Raw genomic sequence first — 25,445 nt, forward strand, 5'->3', positions numbered from 1 at the left:
AACCCTGGCGGAGAGCCAAGTGCTTTCTAGGAATGCTGCCATGTTTTCTTTATTGACTCCAATGCAAACAAAACAAGAAAACCACATGTAAGAACCAGCCAGACATGGCGGAAATGTCAACTCTAATTGTATCTGGTGAAACTTCTACTTTTCCATTCAGTTAATCCATCACTCGCCCCTTTCAAATTTAGTTTTCTGACTTACCATCGAACACAGTCCGTGTGCCGTAAGAAGTGGCGCTGGGTCCCGCGGTTTACATCACAGATGACTATGACGCAGGCAGTGAAGTAGATCACTTCTCCGGACTGCAACATACGTAGATTGCAACGGGAATCCCGGCCACGACAGCCATAACTGCAGGTGCAGATAGGGTTAAGGAAAGCTATCTTGCTATGGACGCACCCTAGCATAAGGCTACACAGAGTAATACGGGGTTACACGCCTGAGAAAATCACATTGCTACAATCACAAGTGCCCAGGAGGCGGCCCCTTTATGTGCACCGAGTGCTCCGTAGCCCCACCCCTCTGCTCTGACGTCCAATCAAGAGATGTCACATCAAAGGGGAGGGGCCAGTCAGCATTCAGTGCACTGTATATAAAGGAGCCGCCTCCTGGGCAATTATGGCCCAAAAAGTGGGTGCTTTTTTGGACATGCAGTCATCACCCCTGGCATGTTTATTGTTCTGATCCTTTCTATTGTTGTGTCAGCAGTTATGAAGGTTAAATACTGAGTGGGTTGAGAAAAGAAAAGAAGCATTACTCACCAAGCCCTGCCCTCACCATTACCAGAAATTGCAGATTTCATCACATCTTCATGTTTGTTTTCTCAAGGCCTGTGGTTGACTAATCCCTAGCCAGAAATTAATGAAAACCCTACTACGGTAGGACTTGGCTGTCCCAGCTATCCTGGTGTGTACAGGAGCCTGTGGTGTTGGGGCTTCTCCAACTCAGAATGCATAGGGGTGTGAAATATAGGCAGAATACAGTGTATATATACCTGGTTACAGCCTGTGACTAGGTGAGTAAGGGTATGTTCACACAAGGGCATTCGAGGCAGTCTTCAACCACAGTGGTTAAATGGATCCTATTATTGGATACCCTTTTTTTCTCGATAACACGTAGGAATAGCCTTAAGAAAGACTATTCTTCTCCTACCTTTAGATGTCTTCTCTGGACCGCTGTTCAGTTGAAAACCGGGTTTTCTTCGGTATGCAAATGAGTTCTCATGCAGCACTAGGGGCGGGTCCCAGCACTCAAACAGCACTGGGGGCGTCCCCAATATTGCAAGAGAACTCTCCAGCGCCGCCTCCATCTTCTTTTGGAACGCTTTCTCTGTGTCTTCTTTTGTCCTGGGTTTGAATCTTCTAGTTCTCTCGCAGCATTGGGGACACCCGCAGTGCTGTTTGAGCGCTGAGGACTGCCCCCAGTGCTGCAAGAGAACTATTTTGCATACTGAAGAAAAACGGGATTTCTACCGAAAAGCAGCGCGGAAAAGACATCTAAAGGTAGGAGAAGAATAGTCTTTCTTAAGGCTATTCCTACGTGTTATCGAGAAAAAAAAAGGTATCCAATGATAGGATCCCTTTAACCATCTAAGGTGTATGATTTGGTTGGATGAGACTTGTTCGGAATATGTCAGAGGAAGACCAGATTGGGCATCATGAATTTTAGCATGCCCAATCCGTTGCTTTCCCAGGACATAAGCCACTAACAGATATATAAGGCCGTAAGACAAGAGGCCATTCATAGCCTCACGGACACAAATAAAGGATACACCCACTCCAACTGCAGCTTCTCACTGGGAAGTTCTGGCTTCTGGTCATCATGGTTTTTTATGCAGGACGGTATATACATTGTAATAGGACGGCCACGGAGAAAAACCTTAACACTTGTCCCATCTGTGTAGAAACAGGTCATTTATCATATAAGTAATGTTATACCGGAGATCAAGATAATAGAATATCACAAGGACAAATATATTAACTGGACGTCTGATGTTCCCCGAAATTCATAGCCAGACAATCCGCCCTCGATCTGCATCATTTAATGGGGCTAAACCCTTGCAAATAACAAACATCCCCCTGTGTCCCCCCGTGCAGGACTTCCTCCGCCCATTTTCAAGCGGACACTGCAATGGAGACTCCATTGCAGATGTGAACGTAGCCTGAGCGGAAGGATATTGGTGGAATCTCTCCAGAATGAGTGAAGATGGACATAGTTATAAGCCAAATAATCTATACAATAACAAGAACAGGACTCACTTACTGTCTGGTTATGACACTATGAACATGGCGCTCCCAAAAATGGAGAAAACCTCTCACCTATGTTATATATATAATATAATAAGTGTCATATACTCACCTATGTTATAATTCCCCCGTTTTGATGCAGAGGAACCTGGAAGACATTTATGTGACCGATTATAGAGCAGATACAATTCTAGAGCGTCACAAGACAATGAAGGAACCTGAACAAGAATTTTACTTTATGTGTAATGTATGGGTTTTGGGTTTTCTTTATGCAAACAGTGTGGGGTCTCAAAAACTGGAGCGATAACTAAACAATGACGTACGCTCTAAGATCAACTACAACAGAGAAATAGGGTGTATTTAGGAATCTGCCCATCTGGCCACGGGGGGGGGGGGGGGGGGGGGGTGTTATATAAATGACCTATGTGAACCCAAATTTTCTGCCACCCTTTAAAGGAACTGCTCAGGAGGTTTTGGGACACTAAACCATGAGCAGTAAACCCCAGCCTCACTGGGCATGCGGGGTGTATAGGCGCCCTGGAGTACGGAGAGAACATCAACTTATCGCCTGAAAGGAACAATTTAAAAAAAAAAAAAAAACCATCCAGTTTTATTATTTCCATTGAAATTTCAATATTCTGTGCTCAGTCTGTGACACTATGAGCAGGCTGAACTAGATCAAGACTTTGGCACTTAGGTACATCTTCTAGAAAACCCAGACTATATGATAAGAAATCTTGACAGGGGTGATGGTCCCGACCTTGCCATACTCCAAAGTATTGTATGGGGTGCAAAATTAAAAAAGTTACAATTTTTGTACTAAATTCGAACTGGGCAGAAACTGGCTCCGTTTTTTATGGTTTGCAGGACTCTTCTCTAGCGTTCTGTTGGAGACCCGAAAAATGTAAAGCCGAACGCTAGTGTGAACCTATCGTAAGTGCTCAGATCTTTCTGTACCTCAGCCTGTTCAGAGGTAACCCAAAAAATTGGTGTTTTAATGGAAATAATAGCATTGGAAATTTGTACAAATTGGGTTTTAGGCCAGAATTCAGTGAAATATTTGAAGATTTGAATAAGTTTCTCCAGTATGGTTCAGATTAGAATATCGGACTCATCTCTCTGTAAGTGTTAGAGGATAATACAATATAAGGCGAAGGCTTTTTGTCATTCGTCATACAGCATATGCAATGCACAACATATATACTGCCTAGTAGTATGGACTTGTATATCCATATACCTACCACTGAAAAGATTGGAAGTTGACATCACTTTCCTGTCTAACTTCTTAGTCTTCTCTTTAGCGTCTTTGACCAGTTTATCGGATGAGCTGTTCCTGCGTAACCTGCAAAAAACAAGCACATTAAACTTATAGCTTTATACATGTATTACAGTGACATACAGTATATACACACTATATATATATATATATATATATATATATATATATATACACTGCTTATCTCTAAGTGTTGCTTCCATGTACAGTTTCAACATGCCTGATATTTTGTTCTCACAAGAGATAAGCCATCTTATCCGGCATCTTTCAGCAGCTTACCGCCCTATCTCCATTAAAAATTCAGTTCAGCTCAGTGTGCATGTGTATAAGGAGGCAGGAGGAATTTCTGTTAGCAGAACAGGTCACTCCTATCTTAAAGTGGACCCTTCACCAACGCCGGCTCTTTGCATCCTTTAACATAAGCTACTCCATTGAGTTTGACACAATTGGAATTTTTTCTGTAGCCCCCCCACCATTCCTGAGCAATCAGTAATTAGTTCTGGTGCTGGATATATAAGTAGGGTCTGTACTGTTAAGTGGGCGGTGTCAAAAAGGAGCAATCAAGGGGCAAGAGTTAGAGCTTTGACACTGTCCACCTTTGATTAGACAGTGCCAGAGCTCAGAACCACACCCCCTTGCCTGACCCTATCAGAGACCAGCCACCTGACAGTACAGAACCTAATTAACATATTGGTCACCAAAACTAACTAAACTGATTGCTCAGGAACTGTGGGGGCCAGAAAAAAAATTCCAAATGTGCCGGAATCAGTGGAGCGGCCACTATTAAAGGATGGAAGGAGCTGGAGTTGGTGAATCAATATTTTATTGGGAAAATCTGTCAGAATCGGTGCAAGGAAAAAAGTGGAGGAGTCGCCCAAATCACACAATCAGGGTGCAGCTTTAATTTAGGTTAGGGCTACGCAGTGACTCCCACCATACAACCAAATACTGCTGTGTTGACCTGCGACTCCTCCACTTTGGACCGTCGGCTAGTGAACGGGGTGACACGGGGAGCTTTGGTCACGCGGCGGGGCTTTGGAAGAGGAGAGCTGTGATCTAGGCGCTGGTTTTGGCAACCCCCTTCACTGTCTTCTGCATTCATTTGTTTCCGTTTTACACATTATGCAAGAAAACAGCAAAGAAGAAATGGCTCATACAAAAACCATCAGTGACAAATCTGCAAAAAAAGAGAAGCCAAACACATAGAAGTATTCAGACTATTCCCGACCACAGACCGCCATTGTCCGGCTGGCCTATGAGTTACTCCGGCTAATAAAGGGGCAATTGTTTTTCTGCGATCCAGAGATAAGTCATTGAGTTTGTGATTTTCTGGTTAGGGGCTTCCATATTTATAAAGAACAAAATCAAGGCATGGACAGGATTAACGCTGGACGATCTGGGACACAAAGCCCCAAAGTCATAAGGACCTGTGGGTGGTTTAGTGGCCCAAATCAACATGACAGGTTGTCTTTAAAGGGGCGCCCCTGCATCAATATATACAATTGGAGTTTTAGTCCTTCTCCCTTAAACGGATTCTACCATTAAAATCACATTTTTCATCGTTCACACGTAGGAATAGCCTTAAGAAAGTCTATTCTTCTCCTACCTTTAGATGTCTTCTCCGGGACGCCATTTGGTAGAAATGCCATTTTTCGTCTGTATGCAAATGAGTTCTCTCGCAGCACTGGGGGGCGTCCCCAATGCTGCGAGAGAACTCTCCAGCGCCGCCTCCATCTTCTTCAGGAATGGCCTCTCTGCACAGAGCTGGCTTCAAACCTCTAGGCCTCCGGCCTAGGGCAAAGCCGACTGCGCATGCCCATTGGTCACAAGAAAATGGCCGCTTACATAGTATTGTAACCATTTTCTTGTGGCCGGCAGGCATGCACAGTCGGCTACCTGAGGCCTAGAAGTTTGAAGCCACCGCCAGAAGAAGACCCCATTCCTGAAGAAGATGGAGGTGGCGCTGTAGAGTTCTCTGGCAGCATTGGGGACACCCCCAGTGCTGTTTGAGCGCTTGGGCCCGCCCCAAGTGCTGCGAGAGAACTCATTTGCATACCGACGAAAACCGGGATTTCTACCGAACGGCGGCGCATTGACGACATCTAAAGGTAGGAGAAGAATATCCTTTCTTAAGGCTATTCCTAGGTGTTATGGACAAAATGTGATTTTAATGGTAGAATCCTTTTAAATACATGGGGCATTCCCATAGTCCCTAGTGTTTTTAAGCCCGTCACATGTCGGAGGTGACACGAATGACATTCAGGCCACATTATACTCATTTGGAAAACCGGCGCCATTTCCGTGATGCAGGTTTACCGACCTTACAGCTATTAACCCATGATTGTGATCCACGATGCTGTTTGAGTTTGAGAATCGAGAATTGAGTTTTGTACATTTTTGGTGCAGATTAGCAAATGTAAACCCGCAGTACACAGCAAGTAAATGACATTTTACAAAACTCAATTCACACGCAGCAGAAACCAAATCTGTGCAGACTGCATGGCGTGCTACATGTTTTCCTTCCACCCACCCACTCTGTATATACGGAGAAAGAAAACATGTTTTTTTCGGCGAGTGTGCAGAGGGACGTCGACGGCCCAAAAATAACACAGCTCAGCCACAATTTTTGACTGCGTTGCGTGTAGTACACAAGTAGCTGCTTAGTAGTGAATGTAAAGCTGGAGCGCGAGCAGTCGGATCCTTTTAACCCTTGTCGTCCTTCCATTCCTCCAGTGCTGAGGTTCTAGCCTGTATGTAATTCATCGCAGACTTCCCGGAATCACATTTCAAGGATTTTTTTGCTTTACCGCAAATTATGACTAAGCTAAAAATAAAAGCCTAGAAATTCTGCCCTATTTATAACAGTCACATGTAAAAAGCTGTGTCACGCAACGTGCGGTACATGTGACAAGTAATACAGGTGCTGGACAGTAGTTGCCCTATAGGCGACAGTCCTAATGTAGCTCGAGGGTCGACTTTGTGACAGTGTATTTGTCTTGTCCATTGCGGGGTTTTTTTGCAACGCGGGGTCTCGGCCTTAATCTTTCCTGTATTTAGTTGCAGCACCTTACATTCTCTGCCTTGGATTCTAGCTAACCCGTCCACACATTGCAGAAACTTATGGGCAGTGGAAAGGCCGTTGTGTTTTTGGAACCGCAGCATGTCAATTATAACTACGGAAATGCCGGCGGTTTCCCTATTGGTATAATTGAAGCAGAAAGTCTGCAGAGGAAAACTCTGTGCGGGAAAACCTCGAATGTGTCATGGGGCCTTAGCCTAGGGGTAAGTTCACACGGGGTTTTTTGGACTGGAACGCCTCAGGCTCCGGTCCAAAATACAGGTAGCTCCGACTGGATGCCGATGCACTGCACTGGGGTCCAGTTGCACGCTCTGCTCTGGATTAGGCGCAAATGAATGGGCCAAGTCGGGAGGAGGGAGTGTCTTCAGGCGGATATCGCGAGGCGAATCCGCCTGAAAGAATGAGGATGTTGCTTCTTTTTCCGGGAGCCGGAACAAAGAACTGACCGGCTCCCATTGAAATCATCTTTTTTTTTTGGGAAGAATTTTGAGGTGAATACGGCCTCAAAATCCTGACCAAAAATCTCTGTGTGCACTTACACTAAAGGGTTTTTCTTGGAAATTAATGTAGGACATCGATATCAGATTGGTGGGGCGTTGGCACCCTAAGTGATGAGTTGCTTGAAGGGACCCTAGCACTGCGCCTCTTTATTGTTTGCAAGGTGCATTGCTGTATATTTTGTAGTTGCAGGGCCTGCGGGCCCATCCCCTTAGATTTCGGGTAGGGTTTCACCCATGACACTCAGCCAGATTTACAAACTTGAACTTCATGCTGTGATCGGACTCCTATCAGTATAGTTATCTTTGGTGGTAGGAGTCCCTGCCTCCCTTCGACATACTGTCCTGTACTGTCATTGGTACGGGACAGTAGGTTTCGGGTACTATGGGTACGACTACTCTCACACAGCGCTACTGTTGGGGTAAAACCATTCATTGCAACATTCACTTTCTCAATTGTGCGCCCACTGGTCACTGGAGGACAGGTAAACAGAATTACAGCCCTATAGGGTTAGGCTCTATGTATGGTCATATACACATAGACACAGTAGTGGCATTATGGCTACCTGATCTTGTTACTTGTCTTCTTTATAGTCTCTGCTCGCTCATCTACTTTTACAATCCTCAGTAATTCACTTCTGCTACCAACTCTACGTTAACGTTCATTTGTTCTTTCATGGATGGTATCCAGACGTCTGGACTCCCCTACTGTGTGGGAAATTGGAATGAAGGCCGCTCTCAATAAAATGTTTTATAGACAGATAAAGCGCCAGCATCATCTGTACACAATTAACTCCTTCTCTTCAGCCATTTGCGGTGCTGGACTAGTCTGGGCTCTTGCCCAGAGCAATGTGAGGTGGCAAGCTGTCAGCTCTGACCTCTGCGTGACCATAACAGCGCCCGGGGGGCTAGCCCACAACAAATGAGTTTGTTTTCTCGCTACGTGTACGCTCTATCTCAGATAACAAGCAAAGAAACTCAGTGCATGTTATGCGATACTATTGCAAACCAATGTATGGTGGTTCTTATAGGGATTCGCAGCACTCCTAATACGTGAATAGGTGCAATGCTACGGTACATGTCACCCAAAAGTTACTCCTACTCAGTGGCGTAACTAGGAATGGCGGGGCCCCGTGGCGAACTTTTGACATGGGCCCCCCTCCCCAACCGACACAGACGTCGAAGACCTCGACCGACCCCCTCCTCCGCACTCTATTATGTCCCTTAGTAAGCCCTGCACACAGTATTCTGCCCCATAGTGGCCCCTGCACACAGTATTATGCCCCATAGTGGCCCCTGCACACAGTATTATCCCCCATAGTGGCCCCTGCACACAGTATTATCCCCCATAGTGGCCCCTGCACACAGTATTATCCCCCATAGTGGCCCCTGCACACAGTATTATGCCCCATAGTGGCCCCTGCACACAGTATTATCCCCCATAGTGGCCCCTGCACACAGTATTATCCCCCATAGTGGCCCCTGCACACAGTATTATGTCCCTTACTGGTCCCTGCACACAGTATTATCCCCCATAGTGGCCCCTGCACACAGTATTATCCCCTATAGTGGCCCCTGCACACAGTATTATGTCCCTTAGTGGCCCCTGCACACAGTATTATCCCCCATAGTGGCCCCTGCACACAGTATTATGTCCCTTAGTGGCCCCTGCACACAGTATTATCCCCAATAGTGGTCCCTGCCCACAGAAATATGGCCCATAGTGAACACCCATAAACAATTATTATACTCTGGGGTCTTTTCAGACCCCAGAGTATAATAATCGGAGACCCGGGGGGAATAAAAACATAAAAAATTACTGTTTCTTACCTGTCCCCCGGCTCCTACGCTGTCTTCTCCGCTGCCGTCCTTCTGCAATGACGTCAGACGTTACATGCCCCTGCTCCTACTACTGATCTGTGTGCGATGTGGGTGTCAGACCCGACAGATCAAATACCATTCTATAATGTGACCAGAGGCCTAGGCCTTTCTCCATAGGCATGAACCTGAAGGTTTGGGTACATTTTAGCCAATAGTTCACTGTCATATTCTGGCTAATGAATAAACAAACTTTCCTGTTCTGGACCGGCGCACGCAACGTGTCAGCAGGTCAGAAAAGAGCCGCGGACAAAGCTGTGTTACTTGTTACTTCACCACATCGGTGGAGCAGATCTTGGATATCAGAAGTATATCTCTGGCAGATCTCAGGCTCTTCCGCCAAGGACATCACTTGGAACCTCAAGATGATTCCAACATCTGGAGTCATGTGAGAAATTGCTTTGGGAGACCAAAATTTTCATGTTGGAAAAATATACCAACACAGATACCCGGCTCTGTATACAAAAACAGCTTAGTCCCCATTCAAGTGAATGAGAACTGATCTGCAGCACTCTAGTCTGGCCAACTTTTAGCTACTGACCCCCTCACTTACTCTAGAATACAAAGAATGGAGGTTACAGTGCCAGGCCATGTCCTCTGAAACCAACGCTGCTGTGTCAGCAAGAAATCCCATTCTGACTTTTTTTCCCCACAAAATGTCAAAGCGGCTTTCATCTTGTCAATGCATGAAATATTCTGACAGCAAGCTTAGATGCAAAGAAGTTTAGCGCGTTGTAACTCATCGTGACCTACCTCTAATACAAGGCCACGAACCAATCTAGGTCCATTGTATAATGTTAAGCTTTCAGGATGAGGCCCCATGTTGTGGAAACGCAGATTTTTTTGTTGCAGATTTTGCTGAAATTTTTTGATATATTTCCAATTCCTTTTGTAACCATTCTTGACTTTGGCTCAAAAAAACAAAAAAAAAAGCTGCGTTTCCGTAATGTGGGGCCTCAGCCTCAGGCGCTTCCACACTTATATAGTTCTCATCTGTTCGTATGTTCTGTTGTAGAAACAAAAGAACGGACTACACATTAAAATGGATCCATTAAATCATGGAAATCAACAGATCCCAAAGCACCCCATTGACTATAATGGGGCCCATCGGGTAGCCTGGTTTTTGTCGTCACATTGTTGGATGGAAAGGTCATGCTTGGAGGACTTGGGGTAAGTTCACACAGATTTTTGGTCAGGATTTTGGAGCCGTATCCACCACAAAACCCTGACCAAAAAGACGGCTCCCATTGAAATCGATGGGAGTTGCCTCGCGATTCGGCCTGAAGACACTCCCGTCCTCCCGACTAGGCTCATTCATTGGGCCTAATCCAGAGTGGAGTGCAATGCTGGATGCCGCTGCAGTGCACCGGCTTTCAGTCGCGGCTACCCGGTTTGTGTTTGGCGGTCCCAGCAGTTGGACCCCCTGTGATCAGACACCAGTCACTTATTGCTAGTTCATGGGCCAATCTTTGTATATAACAATTCTATCATGTTATGATGGATTCTAAGGGATAATCTACACCTAACAGACTTTGTCCATGGTGGATCTCATCAGGTATCACATGACCTGTACCGTGTATATCTGTCATGCAGGATCCAAACCACAAAACCAGGACAATTCCATTACATGTGAATATGGCCTAACCTATCCATGACGGATCCTTCAAAAATGGAGGCAATGCTTACTGGATATAATATATATCATGTATACATGGCTGTCACTTACAGCTCTCTTTTGTCCTGTCTCAGTGCTGTCACAGCGCGGATACTGGTGCGGCCATCTTCTGGAGTTGAGCTTGAGCTCTGGAAAACCTTATCTGTTTCTTCAGAGTCGGCGTTTCCATCAGCAGATTCTCCAGTGACAGAGTCATTCTCACAGGCCACTGTCCCATCCACTCCATCTAGACAGTCTTTGGGTTCTTTATCCATCATGGACCAGTCTGTTTGTGTCCCCACAGTACATAGCGCAGATCTATATCCCTGGGCTCTTTCCACTGGCTCACTGCAAAAGAACAGAAAGCTTTATGGTAAATTCTGATCCTGTCTGAGTGTGTTGGTGTCCATCACATACGTTACTATATACGTTACTCATTGCAGGACGTGACCTCAGATACTTTCCCCTTTCTATAGTTCTGACCTCTGTAAATGTGACTCCGTTGCTCCTGCCATATAACAGGTTACGGTTCACATCTGCGCTCCGGTCTCCGCTTTCAGGTTTCCATCTTCTGCCCAAGTAACTGGACAGGAGACGGAAACTGGCAGTCACTTTTCATTTGAATGGGTTTGCAAAGTGTCCGCCCGTGAGCGTTTTGTGGTCTCCACCGCGAAACCGTTTTTTTTTTAACCGCACACAAAGTCGGATATGCAGGACTTTGGTTTTGCCGCGGAGATCACAAAACACTCACGGGTGGACACTGTCTGCTGGGTTTCCATCTCCTGTTGGCAGAAGACGGAAACCTGAAAGCGGAGACCGGGGCGCAGATGTGAACCCGCCCTTAGTGGGTATTATATTATGTGGAGGAACTACGTTGGTTTGTAGGACTACTATGGGGCCATAATACTGTGTGGGGCTACTAAGAGGGCATTATACTATATGGAAACACTACAATTTGTGGGAGCACTACAGGGGCATTTTACTATCTGGGGGCCACTAACGTGAGCATTATACTATATGGGGACCACACAGGGGGGCTTTATGGAGCAGTTATGAGTATAATATGGAGGAGCCTGGCACTTTACCGGACACAATAGCACATCATGCTGCACAACTTCATCTCTATTGACCCGGGTGCAGAATAAAAACAGGGGGCATGGTCTAAAAATAACAAAGACTTCATGTTTTTGGAAAACTCTGCTCGCTGCAGGTCACAGCCCCTGAAACCCACACCCACCGCCCCTGGAAACAACGTTCACATGTTGCCAACTGTGTGTAAGGACAGTACAGCAGAGCGTGTGTGCTTTATGGCAGGTGCAATATATGGAAGTAGACTATTATACAGAAATAAAGTACATCCCCCTCCCCCCCGCCATCATGTATGCAGCCATAAAAGTGATCATCTGTCGCACCTTCTAGTGCAAACAATGGATGTGCAGAGGACACAACGTCAGCGTATGACAGGACGGGCGGCAATAAATGAAAGATCAGTGAAAGTGAAAATAAAAGCAGTCGACTTTGCCCGAAGTAAAGGACTCCAAGGAGTGGCAGGTGAGATATATACAGACCCCCAGGAATACAACTGAGCCCTCTCCTCAGACTCACTAAAAAGTGAGAAGCAGAAAAAGCTGCCGACTATATAGATAACATGTGCTTACAATACATTCTCTAATATTAGAGACTGTTACTACAATCCATTGCTGAGGATGAGAGCAACGGACATTCACAGTAGTAGACTACCTGATACAGATGAAGCCCCCCCCCTCTGTTTGCGTCTGTTTCCTATGACTATGATCTAAAAAACATGACCAATGCCGTTTGTTTACTTCCGTGATGGAACAAAAACTCCTGCACGACCCAACTTTTCTTTGTCATGTTGCTACGTGAGGGTAAATGGAGAAGGACACCAGATGGAGGGGTCTCCGCCTGTCATTTAATGTCCATTGCTCTTATCCTGTGACAGATGAGAACAACGGACATTAAACAACAGCAGGAAAAGACCGAGTACACCGAGTACAGTCATTTTTCCTTTATTATCCAGTATTTTTTTTTACTTTCCTGAACCCTGGCAGTGATGCTAGTAATATTTTCAATATGAGAACATCTATATTTTTAGATGTTTTGTGATTTTATGGCTGTTTTATAACTGTATTATAACTGAGCTTTATGTATATCTGTAGGAGAAGAACACGTAGTAACTGAACATGTAATAGTATGCCACTTCACGCCATGTCACGCTAGGTTCACAGTTGGAGGATCAGAACAACGGAGAGGCGGACGGCTAATACAGCGGTAACACAAGGAGTCCAATGGACCTCATTGACTATAAAGGGGTCAGTCAGGTGTCCGTCATTTTAAAACTGAAACTGGCAGAGGATAAAGTCTTCTGAGCAGGACCAATTATTTTAGGCAGACACTGCAAAGGAGTCGCCTATGGAGATTCCAGCACAGATGTGAACGTGGCCTTAGTATAGTCTATTTAGTCTGGACTAGAGGAGTAATCGTACATATACATGGACATGTCCCTGGACGTAGCCACAACAACCAGAATCATCACACCCATTGTTTACACCCCTGGCTGCATTCACAGAACTGGGAAAATGTGCAGATTACACTAAGGGCTAGTTCACATGGGCATAGAGGGGGCGGATTATGGCGCGTAATCCACCCCTTCACAATGGTGGTCTATGTAGTCCACCAGGCATGTTGCCGCTCACAGAAAAAAGAAGCGGGCTGACAGTCGTGGCGTGCAGGTTTTGACCCGAGAGTGACGCGGCTCCCCCTGTCACTATCGGTGCCAAAATCCACCTATACACCCCCCGTGTGAACTAAGCCTTATTAATCCAAATACTTGGATTTTTGCTAAAATTTCTTATTTTGGGCAAATGAATAGAAAAAGTGTGGTCATGTGTGGAATCTACAGATCAAAAATGATATTAAAGGACACATTCCAGAAATGTATATGTAGTGGTATCAATACCTGGCAGCTTGCACTGGTGTAGTCACATGACTGACAGGCTGCACAATGGAGGACGGGGAGTCACCTGCAGAAGATAAAAAACATCCTATTAAAGATGGGATTTAATACCAAATATCAGTGTACAGAGAGGTCAGATACACAGTCACCCTGCCAATGACCTTGTACATATAGCCATAAAATAGTAACGCACATTTTTGATGAATATAACTTAGTTTCTGTAAACGCTATCCTTAAAGGGGTCGTCCATGACTTTGTAATCTGTGGCCTATTCTTTTATCAGTGTGGGGCTGACAGATCAGCTGTATGGGGCCACTTCCCATGTCCTAACTACATGACATAGGACTGGAAGTGATTGTCTCTATGCCCTATATAGTGGCTGATATACAAGTCGCTGGACAACCCCTTTAAATGATCACTGGCATTTTAGCAAACTTTGTGTGACTCAGTAGTACAGGGGGATATAAGGGACGCTAAAATATATCTTATTAGAGAAATCTAGGGGTAAAGGGCAGGAGGAAAGCTTGGAGTGGTCACAGAGAAGGGAAGGCGATCCAGGGTAAGACGCTGTTGTGATGAGGGAATGAAAAAGGCTTAGGGTTAGTTCACACAGGTTTTTTTTGGTAAGGATTTTGAGGCCGTACCCGCCTCAAAATCCTGACCAAAAAGACGGCTCCTATTGAAATCAATGGGAGTCGGTCAGTTCTTTTTTCCAGGACCGGTTTGCCCCGGCTCCTGGAAAAAAGAAGCGACATGCTCATTCTCTCAGGCGGATTCGCCTCGCGACATCCGCCTTAAGACACTCTCTCCCGACTAGGTCCATTCATTTGGGCCTAATCCGGAGCGGAGTGTGCGACTGGATGCTGGTGCAGTGCACCGGCATTCAGTCACGGTTACCCGTCTTTTGGAACGGCTTCTGCCTCAGGTTCCGGTCCAAAAAACCCTGTCTGAACTTACCCTTACTGACTGCTGAAAAAGTGGGTGAGTTGGGTGGCCTTAAGAAGGTAGGTCCTGCCCCTCACTACTGAGGAAGCAGATTGGGTTCTGTGACTTCTAGGAAAGTGGACCGGCCTGCTAGGACTTCTTTAGGATTGTATATGAGCCGCTGTGGCTAGTGACGCGATGCTGGGCCTGCCCTGATGACTTGGGATGTTGAGAGAAGAGCACAGGAAATCTTTTAGGGTAATGGTGCACTAAAGAATAGAATCACAGCAGCATGTGAATACATACAATTTTTGCTGTGGTTTTACAACTGCAAAACGTGGCAGCTCTGGTAGAACTACAGCAAAAACAGAATCGGCTCTCAAACCTTCGTCTGTAATGCTGGCTCCTCGGTTCTGATGTTGGCTCCCAGACCTGGCAGCCATGTGTCTCGGCCGGTACTCAACCTTAATAAAATTAGTTGAAATGCTCAGATCCTCCATTGTTTGTAATATATCTCGTGCAGCTGCTTAATCCCCAAGAGGAAGGAGCTACAAGGACAGCGGAGTTTAGAAAAGATTTATAGAAACCAGGAGATCCCCTGTAGGGAAGACGAGCAATTTCATCATAAAGTATTTCTCCACCATCTACCAACACGCACTTAAAGCAGCAAGAACGGACAAGGCTACATGGCGACTATTTTGTGACCAAAGATCGCCACGTCACCAGAAGTGCTCAATGTTTTTGCAGTCACAGCACCTTTGGACTCACAAGGGGGGCCCATTCGCTCACACATAGCCCTAGACTCAAAGCCAGGGCCCCACGTAGGGTAAATGGCCAAACTGCAAAGTTTACAGTCCCTGCAAAGTGAATGGGATTCACTAGAAAAATAGGTGCAGTAGAAATGCTGTGAACCGTAGCGTTTTTGGAAATCGCAGCACGTCAATGATACCTATAGAAACGCCAGCGGTTCCCTATAGCTATAATTGAAGCATAAGGTCCGCGGAGGAAAACATTTTTGCAGGAGGAGGTCACGGCCAAGAAGCGATGCAGGAAAAACTGTGGCAGAAATTCATTGCGTTTTCTCCCGCAGCGCAGGGACTTTTTGCTTCAATCATACCTATAGGGAAACCGCCGGCATTTCCGTAGATATCATTGACATGCTGAGATTTCCAAAAACGCAACAGTTTTGGAAATCGCAGCATTTACGCTGTGGGTATTTTTCGGCAATGTGTGGATGGGATTCGCTAGATCAGTTTTTAAAAAGAAACACAGAGAGCAGCGAGTCGGCTCAAGTTGGCTGATGATCGGCTAAAAGCGGCTGATGATGCCAAACCCTGATATTTTTGGCCTGCCGATATATATCTAACGCAGCCAATCTACTTCTGGCAGAATACAGTTTACCATCGGCTGTTGCGAATATATTCTCGAAGTGTTTTCACGGACGCTTGTCAGCCAAAGAACAAAAATCTAATTTGTATGGCCAACTTGACTCTCCAAAAAGAGGTTCTGCAGCAGTTTAGATGTGTATTGTAAGGGATAAGTACATTATAAGTCACCTATATGTATCACTGAACATACACGTAGATATTATTACTTACAAAATTGTCCAGATGGGAATTGAGTCTCCAGGTTGCGAATCCTTTGGAGGACATCACATAGGGCCGACTTCAACAACATGACTTCTTCCTCCTGCGCCTGGAGACGGATCTCCCATTTGGGCGGTGGGGACTCATCTGTGGGATATACAACAATCTATTACCAGGCTGCTCTATAACACAGGCTGAGACAGCTGGCATTGACATGAACACCCCAGCATCATACACCCGGCCACCATGTTCACATTCCTCGGCAGATTTTACAACACAATACATGTTATTGTTTCACAATATTCTCAACTTTCACACTGTGAACCAAATTTACACACCCTCCTCCGCTATGTCTGGAGATGTACACACCCCATACCTATCCACAGACACCCGCATGCTGCTATCTCCTATGGTTCACGCGATGGTTCCTTCTTCTTCTACTAAAATCCAATAGATCCAAATTAAAGGGGCCCTCCAAGTCTCAATATTGATAGTCTATGCTTCAACATCAGATGGATGGAGGTCTGACACCTGGGACACAAAGCAATATTGATTCTTAGAGACCCCCCTATAACTAGAAGGTCCCCGAAAGAAGGTGATCAACCCTTTCACTGCCAGGACAATATGTATAAATCAAACCTAAGCTATAAGATAAAACTACAATGAACTATAAAATACACCCGCCGGCGTCTTCAGGCAATTCTGCATCAAAGTGTGACATTTTGCAAAAAATGTAAAAACGTCATATTTGTGCCTAAACAGCAACTGAGATATATAACACGTCCTACAAAGAAAAGATCAAGAAATGCAGAGTATATACGTGTCACTTATACATGTATCATGCAGATATCTTCACGCATACACCAGAACTGAATACATGAGGATAGCTAGATAGATATGAGATAGAGAGATAGATAGATAGAGAGATAGACAGATAGAGAGATAGACAGATAGAGAGATAGACAGATAGAGAGATAGACAGATAGAGAGATAGACAGATAGAGAGATAGACAGATAGAGAGATAGACAGATAGAGGATAGACAGATAGAGGATAGACAGATAGGAGATAGACAGATAGGAGATAGACAGATAGGAGATAGACAGATAGGAGATAGACAGATAGGAGATAGACAGATAGGAGATAGACAGATAGGAGATAGACAGATAGGAGATAGATAGATAGGAGATAGATAGATAGGAGATAGATAGATAGGAGATAGATAGATAGGAGATAGATAGATAGGAGATAGATAGATAGGAGATAGATAGATAGGAGATAGATAGATAGGAGATAGATAGATAGGAGATAGATAGATAGGAGATAGATAGATAGGAGATAGATAGATAGGAGATAGATAGATAGGAGATAGATAGATAGGAGATAGATAGATAGGAGATAGATAGATAGGAGATAGATAGATAGGAGATAGATAGATAGATAGGAGATAGATAGATAGGAGATAGATAGGAGATAGATAGGAGATAGATAGGAGATAGATAGGAGATAGATAGGAGATAGATAGGAGATAGATAGGAGATAGATAGGAGATAGATAGGAGATAGATAGGAGATAGATAGGAGATAGATAGGAGATAGATAGGAGATAGATAGGAGATAGATAGGAGATAGATAGGAGATAGATAGGAGATAGATAGGAGATAGATAGGAGATAGATAGGAGATAGATAGGAGATAGATAGGAGATAGATAGGAGATAGATAGGAGATAGATAGGAGATAGATAGGAGATAGATAGGAGATAGATAGATAGATAGGAGATAGATAGATAGATAGATAGATAGGAGATAGATAGATAGATAGATAGATAGATAGATAGGAGATGGATAGATAGATAGATAGGAGATAGATAGATAGATAGATAGATAGATAGATAGATAGATAGATAGATAGATACAGTCCTATGAAAAAGTTTGGGCACCCCTATTAATCTTAATCATTTTTAGTTCTAAATATTTTGGTGTTTGCAGCAGCCATTTCAGTTTGATATATCTAATAACTGATGGACACAGTAATATTTCAGGATTGAAATGAGGTTTATTGTACTAACAGAAAATGTGCAATATGCATTAAACCAAAATTTGACCGGTGCAAAAGTATGGGCACCCTTATCATTTTATTGATTTGAATTCCCCTAACTACTTTTTACTGACTTACTGAAGCACAAAATTGGTTTTGTAACCTCAGTGAGCTTTGAACTTCATAGCCAGGTGTATCCAATCATAAGAAAAGGTATTTAAGGTGGCCAATTGCAAGTTGATCTCCTATTTGAATCTCCTCTGAAGAGTGGCATCATGGGCTACTCAAAACAACTCTCAAATGATCTGAAAACAAAGATTGTTCAACATAGTTGTTCAGGGGAAGGATACAAAACGTTGTCTCAGAGATTTAACCTGTCAGTTTCCACTGTGAGGAGCATAGTAAGGAAATGGAAGACCACAGGGACAGTTCTTGTTAAGCCCAGAAGTGGCAGGCCAAGAAAAATATCAGAAAGGCAGAGAAGAAGAATGGTGAGAACAGTCAAGGACAATCCACAGACCACCTCCAAAGAGCTGCAGCATCATCTTGCTGCAGATGGTGTCACTGTGCATCGGTCAACAATACAGCGCACTTTGCACAAATAGAAGCTGTATGGGAGAGTGATGAGAAAGAAGCCGTTTCTGCACGTACGCCACAAATAGAGTTGCCTGAGGTATGAAAAAGCACATTTGGACAAGGCAGCTTCATTTTGGAAACAAAAATTGAGTTGTTTGGTTATAAAAAAAGGCGTTATGCATGGCGTCCAAAAAGAAACAGCATTCCAAGAAAAACACATGCTACCCACTGTAAAATTTGGTGGAGGTTCCATCATGCTTTGGGGCTGTGTGGCCAATGCCGGCATCGGGAATCTTGTTAAAGTTGAGAGTCGCATGGATTCCACTCAGTATCAGCAGATTCTTGAGAATAATGTTCAAGAATCAGTGACGAAGTTGAAGTTACGCCGGGGATGGATATTTCAGCAAGACAATGATCCAAAACACCGCTCCAAATCCTCAGGCATTCATGCAGAGGAACAATTACAATGTTCTGGAATGGCCATCCCAGTCCCCAGACCTGAATATCATTGAACATCTGTGGGATGATTTGAAGCGGGCTGTCCATGCTCGGCGACCATCTAACTTAACTGAACTTGAATTGTTTGTCCAAAATACCTTTATCCAGGATCCAGGAACTGATTAAAAGCTACAGGAAGCGACTAGAGGCTGTTATCTTTGCAAAAGGAGGATCTACTAAATATTAATGTCACTTTTCTGTTGAGGTGCCCATACTTTTGCACCGGTCAAATTTTGGTTTAATGCATATTGCTCATTTTCTGTTAGTACAATAAACCTCATTTCAATTCTGAAATATTACTGTGTCCATCAGTTATTAGATATATCAAACTGAAATGGCTGTTATAAACACCAAAATATTTAGAACTAAAAATGATTAAGATTAATAGGGGTGCCCAAACTTTTTCATAGGACTGTAGATAGATAGATAGAAGATAGATAGAAGATAGATAGATAGATAGATAGATAGATAGATAGATAGATAGGAGATAGATAGATAGATAGATAGATAGATAGATAGGAGATAGATAGATAGATAGATAGATAGATAGATAGATAGATAGATAGGAGATAGATAGATAGATAGATAGATAATGTGTTAGATAGATGATTGATCGATAGATAGATAGATAGATAGATGATAGATAGATAGATAGATAGATAGGAGATAGATAGATAGATAGATAGATAGATAGGATATAGATAGATAGATAGATAGATAGATAGATAGATAGGAGATAGATAGATAGATAGATAGATAGATAGATAGATAGATAGGAGATAGATGATAGATAGATAGATAGATAGATAGATAGATAGATAGATAGATAGATAGGAGATAGATAGATAGGATATAGATAGATAGATAGATAGATAGGAGATAGATAGATAGATAGATAGGAGATAGATAGATAGATAGATAGGAGATAGATAGATAATGTGTTAGATAGATGATTGATCGATAGATAGATAGATAGATAGATAGATAGATAGATAAGAGATAGATAGATAGATAGATAGATAGATAGGAGATAGATAGATAATGTGTTAGATAGATGATTGATCGATAGATAGATAGATAGATAGATAGATAGGAGATAGATAGATAGATAGATAGATAGATAGATAGGATATAGATAGATAGATAGATAGATAGATAGATAGATAGATGATAGATAGATAGATAGATAGATAGATAGATAGATAGATAGGAGATAGATAGATAGATAGATAGATAGATAGGATATAGATAGATAGATAGGAGATAGATAGATAGATAGATAGATAGATAGGAGATAGATAGATAGATAGATAGATAGATAGGAGATAGATAGATAGATAGATAGATAGGAGATAGATAGATAGATAGATAGATAGATAGATAGATAGATAGGAGATAGATAGATAGATAGATAGGAGATAGATAGATAGATAGATAGATAGATAGATAGATAGGAGATAGATAGATAGATAGATAGATAGATAGGATATAGATAGATAGATAGATAGATAGATAGATAGATAGATAGATAGATAGATAGGAGATAGATAGATAGATAGATAGATAGATAGATAGGAGATAGATAGATAGATAGATAGATAGATAGATAGGAAGAAGATAGATAGATAGATAGATAGATAGATAAGAGATAGATAGATAGATAGATAGATAGATAGATAGATAAGAGATAGATAGATAGATAGATAGATAGATAGATAGATAGATAAGAGATAGATAGATAGATAGATAGATAGATAGATAGATAGGAGATAGATAGATAGGAGATAGATAGATAGGAGATAGATAGATAGATAGATAGATAGATAGATAGATCTATAGATAGGAGATAGATAGATAGGAGATAGATAGATAGGAGATAGATAGATAGATGATAGACAGACAGACAGACAGACAGACAGACAGATAGCGTTTCCATAGGTTATAAGCCAAGAAAATGCATTTAATGTGATACCAAGATCTAAGCAATAGCCCATGTATTCTAGACATAAAATATTCTATATTGAGAAGGGCTTGAAGGGATATGTCCATGGTCGGCTGAGACACTGCCAATGTGACCAACGCTGATATGATCATTTTTTTTCTGTCCATGTCTCCCTATTAGGTCTATGGGCGGCCTAAAGTGAATCCATCGGCAGGCTTGATCGTGCAAAACATCTGACAAGTGTCCTTACACTAAAAGCATCGGCCGAGGTCACCTGCCCCTGTATAGCTCAGTCAGCAATTCTGTAAGGGCAAAAATGTAGAGAAACTCCCCTCCGGCTGAGGCCACACATGGCAGAAAAGCTGCATTTTTTTTGCAGATTTTGCTACTTGAATAGGAATGGGAACTATAAAGTATCACTCAGGCTCGGGGTACATGGCGACATTTGTTGTATTTAAAATCACGCTACAAAAACATACTCTCACCGCTACAATGTGTCTGGCGAGTGAGAAGCGGAGCTGTCCCCGCTACCTAGGTCACACAGATTTACTAGACCATCAATGTTAGAAGCCGGATAATGTTGACTTGTAGCCCTTATACTTCTCCATTCTGCTAAATCCACTCTTAGCTTTGGCACAAAAAAATAAAATAAGACGTAGCTTTGGCGCAAGCCATGGTCTCAGCTCTAAAGTGGTTTCCCCGCTATTAGAAGTGATGGTTGTGTCAGAGGGGGTTTGGGACAACTGGCAGACCCCCCCCCCCCCCATCCACTATTGCAATGGAGCTGGGTGACATCCTACATGGCAGGTGTGCAGGGAATAAACTACAGGAGCAGCTGCTAAGGTCAGACCACAACTAGCCATGAGGCTATGACAAGTCCTAGCCATACACTAAGGCTACATGCACACAACATAGTATTAAGGCCAAAGGGGACCATTTTATAGTGGAGTGCACTCGGATGTTCGTCGCCCACTGACTCAGTTCTGGAGCAGAATAGGATGGAACAGAACATCAGGTAAACAGAACAGGTAAAACTAACTTGCTGCGTTTCTAAAAACTAGAGTTTTCCACAGTGTTTTTACTAAAGTTTTTGGGGGGAGATTAAGACAAGGTTTACGTGGTGACTCTGGCATGAAATTGCACTGAAACCCCTAAGTTGCCGCGACGGCGACTAGTCGCAATATTGGACATGACTCTATATTTTTGAGACTGAAACAGGGTTTTTTATTATTTCCAAGCAAAGTGAGAAAAAATTCCAACTGAGTAACTTATAACAGTTATATAATGGCTCCCGCAGTGCCCCAATAATGGTCCCCACAGAAGCCCCCATGTGAAACATAATGGCCCTCATGTAAGATAATGGTTCTTATAGTACCCCACGGTGAAACATAATGGCCCCCATAGTACCCCACGGTGAAACATAATGGCCCCCATAGTACCCCACAGTGAAACATAATGGCCCCCATAGTACCCCACAGTGAAACATAATGGCCCCCATAGTACCCCACGGTGAAACATAATGGCCCCCATAGTACCCCACAGTGAAACATAATGGCCCCCATAGTACCCCACAGTGAAACATAATGGCCCCCATAGTACCCCACGGTGAAACATAATGGCCCCCATAGTACCCCACGGTGAAACATAATGGCCCCCATCGTACCCCACAGTGAAACATAATGGCCCCCATAGTACCCCACGGTGAAACATAATGGCCCCCATAGTACCCCACATGAAACATAATGGCCCCCATAGTACCCCACATGAAACATAATGGCCCTCATAGTACCCCACGGTGAAACATAATGGCCCTCATAGTACCCCACGGTGAAACATAATGGCCCCTATAGTACCCCACGTGAAACATAATGGCCCCCATAGTACCCCACATGAAACATAATGGCCCCCATAGTACCCCACATGAAACATAATGGCCCCCATAGTACCCCACGGTGAAACATAATGGCCCTCATAGTACCCCACGGTGAAACATAATGGCCCCTATAGTGCCCCACGTGAAACATAATGGCCCCCATAGTACCCCACATGAAACATAATGGCCCCCATAGTACCCCACATGAAACATAATGGCCCCCATAGTACCCCACGGTGAAACATAATGGCCCCTATAGTACCCCACATGAAACATAATGGCCCCCATAGTACCCCACGGTGAAACATAATGGCCCCCATAGTACCCCACGGTGAAACATAATGGCCCTCATAGTACCCCACGGTGAAACATAATGGCCCCCATAGTACCCCACGTGAAACATAATGGCCCTCATAGTACCCCACGGTGAAACATAATGGCCCTCATAGTACCCCACGGTGAAACATAATGGCCCTCATAGTACCCCACGGTGAAACATAATGGCCCCCATCGTACCCCACGGTGAAACATAATGGCCCCCATCGTACCCCATGGTGAAACATAATGGCCCCCATAGTACCCCACGGTGAAACATAATGGCCCTCATAGTACCCCACGTGAAACATAATGGGTCCTACCTGTAACATGATGGTCCCCATAGTACCCCATGGTGAAACATAATGGCCCCCATAGTACCCCACGGTGAAACATAATGGCCCCCATAGTACCAAACGGTGAAACATAATGGCCCCCATAGTACCCCCATGTGAAACATAATGGCCCCCACAGTACCCACGGTGAAACATAATGGCCCCCATAGTACCCCACGTGAAACATAATGGCCCTCATAGTACCCCATGGTGAAACATAATGGCTCCTACCTGTAACATGATGGTCCCCACAGTTCCCCACCTGCTGTATGCAGGATTCCCCTGCCCAGGACGGACATCCATACATGGCTACGGGCACCATCCTTAATTTCAAAGCCCAATGATCCTTTCCATCTGCACGAATGGAGACACTTGATGCAGTTACTGAGGCCCCAGAAGCGAGGGGCGCGCTACATTCACCACTCTGCTCCATTCTTCTCCATTTTTGGGGCTTGATGTGATATCAGCAGGAGAGGAAGTGGGGAGCAGAGAGGTGATTAATGCATGCAGCTCCCCACTCGCTCCCGGGGTGCCAGTAACTGGAATAAGCACCTTCACCAGTACTGATGGAAATGCTCCTTGTACTTCTAAACCAACTGTGGTGCCCATATCCATGAGCGGGCGTCCATCTTGGGCAGGGGGGTTGGCATGCAGTGCAGCATGTAATATAGACTAATGGTTCTTAACACGTATGCCCAGGAACCGCCGCCATAAACCCTGCAGGTTACAAACCATTGGACTAAAATTTGCAGTCCCAACATCTTACGGGTGACAATTGCGCACCCCAGCACCATTAGTGAGGAATCGCATGGCGCTGTTTGGTACAAAGTCACCGCGTACCCCAAGACCAGGCGAAATCTCATTCACTTTGCTGGAGTTGTAAAATATATCGTGTTTCAGTAAAAGCCAAAAATGGCGGCGGCCTCACATTCACTGACAGCAAGCGGAGGTCTTGGAATTGGCAGAAAGTAGGTAAGAAACTTCATGCGGCATATGGTAGCCATACAAGTCATCCAAACCTGGGGTCCCTGACAGCAGCACTGGCACCCTGGGCTTGCTGGGAGTTGTAGTGGCTCTCCAGCTGATGGCTACTTGCTGCCATTCCTGCACTCACCTGCAGAGTGCTCCTCCTCCATGTCACTGATCTCTGCCCGATGTGCACACAGATGTCTCTGCTGCCCCCCTCTCCCTGCCGGCCACAGGAGGAGATGACAGCCCGCTCCCCGGCCTCGGTGTCTCGCACACGTCCCGTAGTCTGTGACTGTCTCTCCAGCCCGCGGTTCTTCTGTCTCTCCCCCGCACTCTCTGTTCCTCCCTCCACAGCGGCAGAGACAGTCTGTGTCAGGCCAGTCACTGACTACTGTCCCTCCCTCAGGAAGCGCGTCTCACTTCCCCGCACAAGAGACGGGCACTGACAGCGAGAGAGGAGGCAGAGAGTGCCACAGGGGGGGGAGAGACAGCCACAGGGGGGCAGAGAGTGCCACAGGGGGGGAGAGAGTGCCGGGGGGGGGAGAGACAGCCACAGGGGGGGAGAGACAGCCACAGGGGGGCAGAGAGTGCCACAGGGGGGGAGAGACAGCCACAGGGGGGAGAGAGTGCCGGGGGGGGGAGAGACAGCCACAGGGGGGGAGAGACAGCCACAGGGGGGCAGAGAGTGCCACAGGGGGGGGAGAGACAGCCACAGGGGGGCAGAGACAGCCACAGGGGGGGGGAGAGACAGCCACAGGGGGGGGGAGAGACAGCCACAGGA

General features: G+C 44.6%; 1 protein-coding gene across 2 annotated transcripts in view; it reads right to left on the reverse strand.

The window, feature by feature from the left end:
• The window catches only part of EML3 (EMAP like 3), a 38,745-nt gene extending 13,717 nt beyond the window's left edge, over window positions 1-25,028 (reverse strand). For both annotated transcript variants that reach the window (XR_012717221.1, XM_075281186.1), the window contains exons 1-8: window positions 24,810-25,028; window positions 16,133-16,267; window positions 13,614-13,677; window positions 10,706-10,981; window positions 3,491-3,591; window positions 2,362-2,397; window positions 1,775-1,898; window positions 205-354 (exon numbers count right to left, since the gene is read on the reverse strand). Coding sequence is in view for 1 of the 2 variants with exons in the window: in XM_075281186.1 (XP_075137287.1) it covers window positions 205-354; window positions 1,775-1,898; window positions 2,362-2,397; window positions 3,491-3,591; window positions 10,706-10,981; window positions 13,614-13,677; window positions 16,133-16,267; window positions 24,810-24,831 (908 nt within the window). In the remaining variant the exon portion in view is untranslated. The remainder of the gene's footprint in view (window positions 1-204; window positions 355-1,774; window positions 1,899-2,361; window positions 2,398-3,490; window positions 3,592-10,705; window positions 10,982-13,613; window positions 13,678-16,132; window positions 16,268-24,809) is intronic.
• Window positions 25,029-25,445: the final 417 nt, after the last annotated feature.

This window comes from Leptodactylus fuscus, chromosome 7 (genome assembly GCF_031893055.1).
Source record: "Leptodactylus fuscus isolate aLepFus1 chromosome 7, aLepFus1.hap2, whole genome shotgun sequence".
In the NCBI taxonomy this organism is placed as follows: Eukaryota; Metazoa; Chordata; class Amphibia; order Anura; family Leptodactylidae; genus Leptodactylus; species Leptodactylus fuscus.